Source organism: Hydra vulgaris, chromosome 14 (assembly GCF_038396675.1).
Source record: "Hydra vulgaris chromosome 14, alternate assembly HydraT2T_AEP".
Lineage (NCBI taxonomy): Eukaryota > Metazoa > Cnidaria > Hydrozoa > Anthoathecata > Hydridae > Hydra > Hydra vulgaris.
In genome coordinates this window covers 39252501-39263888 of record NC_088933.1, presented here as the reverse complement: position 1 = coordinate 39263888, position 11388 = coordinate 39252501, and the positions used below count along the sequence as shown (strand labels likewise).

At 27.9% G+C, this 11388-nt stretch overlaps 1 protein-coding gene across 8 annotated transcripts in view; it reads right to left on the bottom strand.

The window, feature by feature from the left end:
* Positions 1–7537: 7537 nt before the first annotated feature.
* LOC100199858 (cysteine sulfinic acid decarboxylase) overlaps positions 7538–11388 on the bottom strand; it is an 11548-nt gene continuing 7697 nt past the window's right edge. For all 8 annotated transcript variants that reach the window (XM_065817123.1, XM_065817126.1, XM_065817122.1 and 5 more), the window contains 6 exons: positions 11246–11388; positions 10296–10386; positions 10054–10206; positions 9638–9787; positions 8815–9051; positions 7538–8214 (listed from right to left, as the gene is read on the bottom strand). The exon at positions 11246–11388 is cut by the window's right edge and continues 91 nt beyond it. In XM_065817123.1, coding sequence (XP_065673195.1) covers positions 7605–8214; positions 8815–9051; positions 9638–9787; positions 10054–10206; positions 10296–10386; positions 11246–11388 — 1384 coding nt within the window. In that variant the 3' untranslated portion in view covers positions 7538–7604. The remainder of the gene's footprint in view (positions 8215–8814; positions 9052–9637; positions 9788–10053; positions 10207–10295; positions 10387–11245) is intronic.

Here is an 11388-nt window from a genome sequence, read left to right as displayed (position 1 = left end):
TTACAAATTATAAAATATGAGAGATTTAAAAGTTTACTATTTTTTACATTTTAGTGAGCAATAAAAATCTGCTTCATTTTTTTTTGGTCGACATTTTTCACAAATCCATTTTCGACAAGATCGTTCCTTGCATTGTAACCAATGGTTTTGTTGATCTGCTGTCGCGCTATTGAATGGATTTTTGATACTTTGCTTTGCTGCATTTTTTTTCTTCTTTGAATTTTCGTTTTAACCATGGTTATTTTCTTCATTTTCTTCAATGTCAAACGTCAGTTTTCTTTGTTTCAATAGTTGGCTTGCTTTTTGGCTTTCAATCTTTTTCTGCTTTTTTTACTTGTTCAAAAATCAATGATTCTGTTAGTGATTCAATGATACCTTCGACTGCAACTTTGACTGTTTATTTATTTACTTTTTATTTTGATTTCTTACTTGCAGGTATCTTTTAAAATTCCTTTCAATTAATTTGCTCGCTGATTGTATTTTTTCCCAGACTAATTGAGAACTTGCATTTTTAAAAGGAATGAAGGATTTTAAAAGGAACACAGATTTAATTCATTGTACAAATTGATCCTACTCCATTCAACCAAAAGGAGACAGTATTGCACATACCAGGAGCTCCATCAATACCCTATTGAGTCCAAAAATGTTTTGTTTTCTAGACAACAAAAGGTGGAAAATAATTACCGTTGGCATTGCAGCAATTATTGACAGTGTAAATAACTTTTTTACTAATGATACATTTTTCCAACAAAAAAAAGTGAACTTTATAGGTCTAATCAATTTTCCACCAATAAAAAGTGAACTTTATAGGTCTAATCATTTTTCTAACAAAAAAAAGTGAACTTTATAGGTCTAATCATTTTCTTCCACTAATAAAAAGTGAACTTTATAGGTCTAATCATTTTTTTCCACCAATAAAAAGTGAACTTTATAGGTCTAATCATTTTTTTCCACCAATAAAAAGTGAACTTTATAGGTCTAATCATTTTTTTCCACCAATAAAAAGTGAACTTTATAGGTCTAATCATTTTTTTCCACCAATAAAAAGTGAACTTTATAGGTCTAATCATTTTTTTCCACCAATAAAAAGTGAACTTTATAGGTCTAATCATTTTTTTCCACCAATAAAAAGTGAACTTTATAGATCTAATTATTTTTCCACCAATAAAAAGCCTTGCTCTATTTTTAACTAAGACTGTTTTTGAACCTTGATTACAATTCAAAACGATTTTTCACAGTTGAAAACATTTAAAGGCTTGTCCAATATGTCTGCATTTTTGTAAGTTTGAAGTATTTCAAAAAATCCATTCCGCTCTCGCTGTTGAAATTCTCAGTGCTTTGCGTTGGCTTCATTCATGTGATCAGCGTTGCTTCCAAACCATGTTTCATTCAATCGTTAAATCTCCATTCTTGAATAAGGCAGTTTGATTTGTTTTTTTCAAATAGTCGAACAACACAAATTGAACTTCAGAGAACAGTAAGCCGAGGCCCCATTTATTTAGAACTCAAAGCATGTGTACCAATAAGGATTCAGTCACATAGCTTAGAGTTTGCGATGATAGAATTCTTTTGTTCTATCTTCATATTTTTGAGTTTTGAGATAAACGATTTAAAAAATTTTTTTAGGAGACGACATATAAAACTTTTTTTATAAATTAAGTTTTTTCAGCAACTTTTTAACTTATAATACATTAGAAAAACATTATTCTGAGCTACAGAAAACTACCAGTAACTCAATTTTTTTAAAAAGTGAAACAAAATAATTTTAAAGTCGTGAGTTGTTAACGTACCAAACCCGGCTATTCTTTCTGGATATTGAAAATTTTCTTCAAATGTTTTTCAGGTATATTGTATAGTTCTGGAGCTTGCTTGTAACTTAATTTATGCGGCCGTGGCGCAGTGGTTAGAGCGCTTGCTTTATAAGCAGGAGATCCAGGTTCGACACGAGCTCTGGACAAAGTTTCGCGCCACGGTAAGGAAGGAGGCGTGAACTTCCCGGTTAAATGCACTTCCGCGGTGCTCTGTGATAAGACCGTAAGGACTTCTTGGGGCACCTAAAAAAAAAAAAAAAAAAAAAAAAAAAAATAATTCGCTAGCTTTAACTTTTGCAATAGCTTTTTCCATTTTTTCTGCACTCTAACTAATGACGAATTCTCTCTTGCAGTTTCGAGGCATTGTTGTTAATAATTGATCAATTTAAATGATTAAAAGACCAAATAACTTGAGAAATTATTTACCAAAACAAAAAGAGAGTAAATAATATTAATTATGGAATTAAAACTCATCTCTTTTTAATATAAATTGGTGGCAAAATTCCCCCATTTTGTATTTCCAGAATAACTTCTGAACCGATAAGAATTAGAATTTAATGAAATGAAGTGAAAAATAAAAAAAAGAAATGAAAAAAAATGAAACGAAATAAAAAAAAATGAAATAAAAAAACTCAATTTCGATTAACTTTTTTTTAATAATTTTTTTTAATAATTTCTTTAATAGGTAATATTATAAAATTTAAATAAATTTGAACAATGCTAATAGTCTGTCAAACATTTGTTTAAATATAAGAGAGAAAAAAGCTTTTTCATTGCATCATGTTAATGAAAGAGCCACTTTGTGCTATGAAATGAGCCGTAACTTTTTTTCAAAAACTAATGAGTCTTTTAAGAATAACAATCTGTAAACTAGACTTCTAAAAATCAGATTGTACTTAAAGTTATATAATTCTATGATAATTACAGCTTTATTAAGAGTTTTACATTATTAATAAACAATAATATCCTCATATAATTAGTCAATGTCAAAAACTAAAAAAAGGGATCAGAAACCTTTTTCGCCAGAAGAAGTTAATTGCACCTTTAAAGCCACAAGATTCATAATCCCACCCTTTACATACCTTGCGCATGTACCATTCTTCGTTGGTTTTTATTGTCCATTACCATATTGTCCATTACATACAATACAATGATTTTTTCTGCTCATTTTACAATATTCTGTTTTTTTAATTCTGATAAATATATTTCATCATCTGAGCTTGCAATCATCATTCAATGGTAGCACTAAAATCAATAGAATCATACTATTTTTTTGTTTTTTTTTGTATTGATTTTTTTTAATATGTTTTAATCTTCAAATAAAACACTTTAGGCTATTTTCTTGAATTTTTTCGTTTTTCTGTTTCTTTCTCTTTGATTTGATTTTTTTTCTATTATCTTTGATTATAGCTAAGGCCATTGTGCTTAGATTTTAAACTCTGATGGTGATGGCTGTATTAAAGATTCTGACGATGCGATGTTTTTAGCCAAACTATATGCTTTTGTAGGTTTAACATCTGAGTTTTTACAGGAGCATCTAAAGTATTAATATGGGTAGTGCTGAGTCCTAGTGTTGAAGTATTTGCTAAACCCAATACTTCAGAAGGCCCATTATTTAACATGTGATCCTTACCATTTAATCAAAAAAAAATATCACGGGAGGTATAGGATCATCTCCAGCGTTAATAAAAAAAGGTTAGTCACGAGTGTACCTCGTTTTGATAATTTAACTTGTTAGCTTTTCAAAGAATATGTTAACATGTGTCTTGTTGAAACTTAGTGCTCTGGACAGAGAAGCGCTTGAAGTTTTTCTGACTGAAAAATCTTTTTACCTTGTCTTAAAACCACAAAGCCATTTCACAGATGCTATATACTATGGGCAGATATTATTTGTCTCTGCGTACTGAAAAGCTAATTCCTTTGTTTATTTTTTCGTCAAATTGTGGCACATTTTAGATGCAGTTTTAAAATCTTAGAAATAAATGTTTTCGACTACTAAAAAGCTTAATGATAAAATAAAGTAAGCTTTTATAAATTTTTATTATCAACAATGATTACAAATAATAAATTTATTATCAACAATGATAATAAATGACAACTAAAAAGCTTAATGATAAAATAAGTCTTCTGGAACTTGATATTTATACAGGTGTTCATATTAAGAAATTTGGGAATTTAAAATGGATATTATTTTCTGAGCATGCTTTGATGATACTAGATGGAAAATGTAAAGCTGAATTATCTCCATATGATGAATAATGACCTTTATTTCTGCAAATGTTGCTGTTTCAGGTGTAAAAATATCAGTGAACCAACGCACTAATACTATAGAGTCAAATCAACTAGATTTTATCATTTATTATCATTGTTGGTAATAGATTTTTATAAAATTTTATCATTATTTTATCACTAAGCTTTTTAGTAGTCATTTATTATCATTGTTGTTGTTGTACCTTTCTCATACATATTGCAACATCTTCAAGCACCGAATACAAATAATATATATCAGCTACAGTTTGCAAATGTAAAAAATATCGATACAATTCATTAAGCGTGTGTGTCGGATATAGCAGCAGATATCAGAAATATTTAGTAAACAAATGATCTTTGAGTATTTTATTTTAGAACATTAGCATCTAGTTTTTAAAGCATTTGTTTTTATAACTAGTACTCTATAGCAGTTAAGATTTATCTGTATTAGGAATAGTATATATCGAGGAAACTTTTGCAGCTAAAATACCATATTCTTTAAATTTGGGGCAAGTATTAAAAAAAGTTCCCAAAAAATTTGAACTCAACCATTCCTTACCTTAAAATTTCAAAAGTTGTTAAAATTACCGAAAATACATCCAGACGTGAAGATATATTTAAAAAAAATTTTTCTGGGTTGTTTTATTTTACATATATATTCTAGTAAAAAGACATATTATTCTCGCTTTTTTTTTTTTAAATAAAATTTTTTGTTTTTTAAATAGTGAAAGTTGCAATATTTGATAATACACTTACCATTTTATAATTATTTAAAATAATTTGAAATACACTTACATACCATTTTGCAATAATTATTTATGGATTAAACCTTTTTTAGATTAGCAAAAGTTTTAATAAAGTATTCTAAATATGGAAGTAGTCATAAAACATATGACATCATAAAGGCATGGAAACGACAATGATTCCTCTTGCACTATAAAAATGAGATTAAAATTAGGCTCATCTTTCCTCTGTCGATTTATGAATTTTCATATCTTATGTTTGATTGAACGATCTCTTAATTATTTGTACACTCAGTCCGTTTTTAAAGCTTTTAAAAGTCGGGTTTTTATTTAGATTAAATGATCACTTTTGATTTTTTATTTTTTTATTTTTTTGCCGTTTTTCAAAAATTACAAAAAAGAAATTACAATACAGTCGTCCCCCGGTTAACGAACTCAATTCGGAGTACGAACTAGTTCGTTATCCGAAAAGTTCGTTAACCGAAACGCGTTTTTCCATAGGCCGCCATTAAAAAATTTTTAATTGGTGGATTTTGCCGAAATAATGGGGGAAAAAATTCAAAAAATTGTCCAACTTGATAAATAAAATAGGCAAAGGTGAAATGATTGAAACCTGAGATTTATGCACTTTTAAAAATTGAAACAAATTGAAATTGTGCATGAAAATTGCTTGTCAAAGTTTTAGAAAAAACTAAAAATTGAACATGAACATTGCTTATCAAAAAATGGTTGATTTATTCACACCAAACTGCTTAGCCAGGTCACTTTGCTTTTCACCTTTTTGCACTTTTTGAATGATTGTCTTTTTCTCTTCAAGAGTGAAAACTTTTCTGCTTTTTTTCGCAGGGTTCGACATTTTGAAAAATCGCAAAATCGAAAAAATCGCAAGTGGGAAAAAAACCTAGAAAAAAGCACAAAAATGCATGAAAAATATTAGTGAAACAAGAAAAGAAAAAAATGAAACAACAAAAGCACACCCAGCACAACCATTCACCTCCCAGGCTTCCATGACACTCACAAAACTGAGGGGGAAATGCTGGACGGCGCGCCCGACCTTCACGCGCGTGTGCACGCCATTTGGCGGTCCCGGTTCGTTAACCGAGTTCCGGTTCGTTAACCGGGGGAGGATTTTGGGCAAACTTTCGGTTCGTTAACCGAAAGTTCGCTAACAGGGGGGTTCGTTAACCGGGGGACGACTGTAATGGAAAATCCTCGCCGAAGAAGACGACTTTTATCACAGAGCCCCGTTACATTGGTGTTTTCAAACGTTTTAAAAAATTTACATAACTAATAGGTGATAAATAAAACAGTTTAAGTGCATGTACTTATACTGTTTTATTTGCTGATGCTAAAGTTTTGTATGTATACAAAACTTCAGAATTAAGATTAATTTTTTGATAAAAATCTTCCAGCAGAATAATTAAAAAAAATAAAATAAAACAAAAGTGAGATACTCATGAAAGTTATCAATCACAAAAAATTGCGTTAAGTTTTTCTAAAAATAATGCAATTATTTAACCAAAATAATGATAAAAATTTTAATTATAGTATTTTGGTGTTTGCAAAGAAACACTGCATAAATCATTTTTAAATATAAACTAGTTTTTTTCAACTTTGTTGTATAGGCTGGTTGGTGCTTAACCATCCATGCTATCTTGTATTTTGATACTGAACACAGTTTTTTGGATATTTTTTTTTTATATATCAACTCAACATAGATGCAAATGTTTTTGAAATCTATTTTGACATAACTTGAGTCTTTTGTGAGTTATTCAACTTTATTTAGGTTTAAATAAGAAATTTTACCTTCACAAAGGTCCCTATCAATTGAAGTAAACAAAGAAGTATTTACAGTTTGTAATTACTTGATCGTTTACTTCAATGATCCGCTTTTTGTTGGCTTTGCAGAGAGTTTGCACATAAGTCTACCTCTTCCAATTTTTTAAAGGTTTTGGGTAAGGCCTCCTCTTATACGTCCTTATAAATATACTTTCTTAAGACATGAGGGATTTTTGTTACTTTCTGAATTTTTTTCAAGTTTCCTTATATCGTGATTGGTGTAGGAGCACCATGTTTCAACTGCAAAATTTTTGGAACATAAATACTATCGCTTTATTACGATGTCTTTTCGGTGAGTTTTAGCATCTAATAAATACAAATTAGAGTAATATTATATGATTTAATAAAACTTTGTGCTTGTTGGATTGTTACCAAAGTATAATTGATGATAAAAAAAACGAATAAAATGATATTCCCTTGACGGTATTCTATTTTCAGTAATTAAATACCAGCGATAAAACCTTTTATACTTAATTAAAAAAACTTAATTGTATTTATATTTTTTATATAACTTTAAATTTCAATACAAAAATTGGTAAATATATTTAATAACACGATCAGTAACGCCTTGTTTGAGGTATTTGTTCAGTAAATCCATTTTATATTACATACATAAATATTTGACTTAATAGAAATATTATGCAAAAAATAAATTTGTTTAAAAAAAGATCATGTACAACTTCTGCTGTCCTACGCAGGTTTAATGTTAAAAAACTTTATTCAATTAAAAAAATTTTGTTTGCAACTTTAGTTAAAAAAAAAAAAAATATTAAAACTTTACCATACCACTCTTGCCGTTATTGCTTGTGTATGTTAACGGCACTGGTTTAGCTACATGATACAGATTTTCAAAAAATAATTAGAAACCAAGTTGTAAAAAAAAAGACGGAAAAATAATAAGATTGCTATATTTTGAAAAAAAAATGTACAGAAACTATTTACAAAAAATAATAAATTTTTATCATAAATCTTTCCCTAAACGTTCTATTTCGTTTACAACAAAGTCCATGTCATCATACGTCACGGCTGGGTTGATAACGGTCATTCTCCAAAAATTGACATGTTCTTTTAATGGTTGATAACCACAAAGCATTGTTCCTTCTAGTGTCATTCTTGATTTTATAATTGGAGCAATTGAATGTAGCTTAGCATTTTTTTCTGGACCATCGTTCATTTTTTTAATGCTAGGAGGGTAGTAGTAAAAACAAACGTTTGTGCACTGAGGCTCCATGATAAGCTTAAAATTTTCTCGTTTTTTAATAACATCTGCAAGGTATCTCGAAAGATTGAAAACTCGGTCAATCTGCTCTTCCATACCTTTGTCACCTTTGGCTTTCCACATTAGCCATAATTTAAGTACGTCAACGTTTCGTCCGCATTGTATTGTTTTATCACCTTGATCCCACTCTTTGGCGTTGTATAGTCGTTTATCTTTTTGGAATAAATAAGATGCACCATCAACGCTTTCTCTATTGCAAGATGCAAGTATGTCTTTTTTTTTTGTAAAAAGAATTGAGCATTGAAACAAACATCCCATTAGCTTGTGAGGGTTCCATGTCACAGAGTCCGCTCTAATATTAAAAATTAACTTATAAATATTTGTAAAGTGGCTTTATAAATTTAAGGATGTATATTGGAACGGTTTGATTTTTAAGAACATAGTAAAGAAGGGGGAAAGATTACAAAATAATTCTTAAAATAAATTTTCCTGACAAAAAATGAAGCTTTTAAAAATTCTTGGTAAGAGAAATTATTGGTTTCAACAGAAATTATTTTTTATGTTATACTTAAAAAGAAGTTATAAGACCTAAAAAAAAACAAAGCTACACAAAAAAATGGATTTTTTATAAATACAAAGTTTTTTGCCGATCAAACAAATAAACTTTTGAAACCTTTAACATATGAGTGTTTTTAAAATGATTTAACGTCAGTATAATATGGTACTATATTTATTTTCTTTAACATTTTTTTATTTTCTGAGATTAAAAATATTAGTCAGAAATTAAAGTTTAATTTATTCTTTAAATGAAGAAATACCTAATAAACTCATTTTAAACCCCAAACTTTGTAAATTTTTTAAAAGAGCACTTTTTTCATTAAAAAATTCTTTAGGAATATTAGGGCACTATTTAAAACTTTTTTTATTCAAACTTTATGAAAAGAGAACTTACCGTTCTACACCTGCCATTAAATGCTTATATTTACGTGATAACAAAGACCCGCCTCCCCAAGCACCATCAACATGAAGCCACAATCGATACTTTTTGCATATGTCTGCAATATCATTAATTGGGTCAAAAGCACCTAAAACTGTTGTTCCTGCGGTGGCGCACACAAAAAATGGTTCTTCTCCACGCAACAAACTTGCCTCAATTTGTTCAACTAAGTCTTTTACAACCATTTTTCCTCTAATACATATATAAATATATACATATATATATATATATATATATATATATATATATATATATATATATATATATATATATATATATATATATATATATATATATCTTTATATATATATATATATATATATATATATATATATATATATATATATATATATCTTTATATATATATATATATATATATATATATATATATATCTTTATATATATATATATATATATATATATATATATATATATATATATATATCTTTATATATATATATATATATATATATATCTTTATATATATATATATATATATATATATATATATATATATATATATATCTTTATATATATATATATATATCTTTATATATATATATATATATATATATATATATATATATATATATATATATATATATATATATATATATATATATACATACATAAATATTTGACTTAATAGAAATATTATGCAATAAATAAATTTGTTTAAAAACAAAAGTATAATTAATAATAGTTACAAGAATAAAAACAATAACAATTTGTAAACATAAGTAAAGTTTACGGTAAAATAGATAATGTTTTTTCATACTTTTCGTCAGATTTTATCTTTTTAAGGTTGTTGGTGCCAATGCCTAATGTCGCAGCAGCTTTATCAGATGAGTAATGCGCCTCCTCAGAAACAAAAGCTACTAATTGCTTTCCTCCATAAAGACCTTCTTCTTTAAGATTTGGATGAAAACTATATCCAAAAAAAGTTTTTGTTAACAAATAAGATAATTGGTTAATTTTGTTTAATTCCTTAACAAGATAATGTTTGAATATTTTTTACAAAATTTTTGCTTTTTAGTTTATCATTAGCTGCTCATACTATTTTGCTAGGTTATTAGTGTATTTTACAAGTTTATTTAAAAAAATAAACTTGTAAAATAATTTATCGTAAAAATATTTTTATTCGTTATAGTTTTTGAAGAAGTTACATGTTTTGTATTGAAATACAAAACTTACTGATACTTTGCAATGCTCATAGCCTCCATGTTTGATATTGAACCTCCAGGAAACATCTGTGCATCACCATTTGAATAACCTATTATTGACTTCATTTTGTCGAGAAGGTATTTTTCCATCATTATATAAACAGGTCCTACTTCGTAAGTAAACCTAAAAAATTAAAATTTGCAGAATATTTCTAGAAAAAATTCTCCTCTAAATTTTAAATGCACAAAAAAAAAAAAAAAGCGAAAGCTTACATTAATGTATTGGTTGTTGTACTGATCCATTGTCCCATCAAACACGTGATGTCCAAACCAGAGAACAATTGGTTGAAAAACCGAGGATGACCTAAAACATTTTTGTTGTTCAAAATTAAATAGCAAAATTTTATGTTTGATTAAAGAACAGTGAAGAATGAATCTAATAAAGCATAGAGGCACATTAGTAAACTTTTATTTTTAAGAAATTGGTTACTTCGCTGATATTAATGCTACAGTGGGGCAGGGTGAGCTAGGGGGCAAGTTATGCAATTAAAATATTTCGAAAACTACGCATTGCATGATAACACATCTAATAGATGAAAGTTAGAGAGCTAGAATGGTAACACAATGGTAACAAAGGTCGATTGACATAACCTAATATTAAATTAGTAATTTTTAAATCAGGCTTTAAAGTTCAAGGTAATTGAATTAAATAATATTTTTATATTTTATAACACTTTTTTACGACTTAACTTTTCTCTTCTCTTTTGCTTATTCATTAAAGTAAAACAAAAAAGTATAAACAAAAAAAAGTTATTGACAAGCCTAATGCTAACAATAGCTTTGTTGATGGTTTATACAAGTTACATATCGAGTACCTTGATTTATTTGTTGGTTGGTAATCTTGCCCCATACAGTTGCTTAACCTACCCCGTTGGAGCAGGTTGAGCAGCTCGATAAATTCTAAGTAATATTTTTTTAATAAAAATCAAAAAATATACATTTTTTCTGAACAATTTTGAGGTGGTTTTACATAAAGTAAAGGTTTAAATTAAAAAATTCTAATAGTGAAAAAATTATGTAAATCCGACGCACCGTTCATGAGATCTGTTAAATTTAGTAAATATTGCTCAAATAGCCCCGCTCTACCCTTTGCATAGTGCTTTTTGTTCGAAAAACAAATCAGAAAAGCAAACCAAAACTATCTAGTGACAATTAAAAAATACCTGTTTTTACAGCATACTTTAGCACTTTATCTGTTATACACAAGATCTCTTGAAGATTTTCCCCCTCGTTTTTTAAATTAAAGTCAATTTCTTTCTGCAATTGGCATGGATCAATGTAGTGTATAACTTTGCTAGTTCTATCG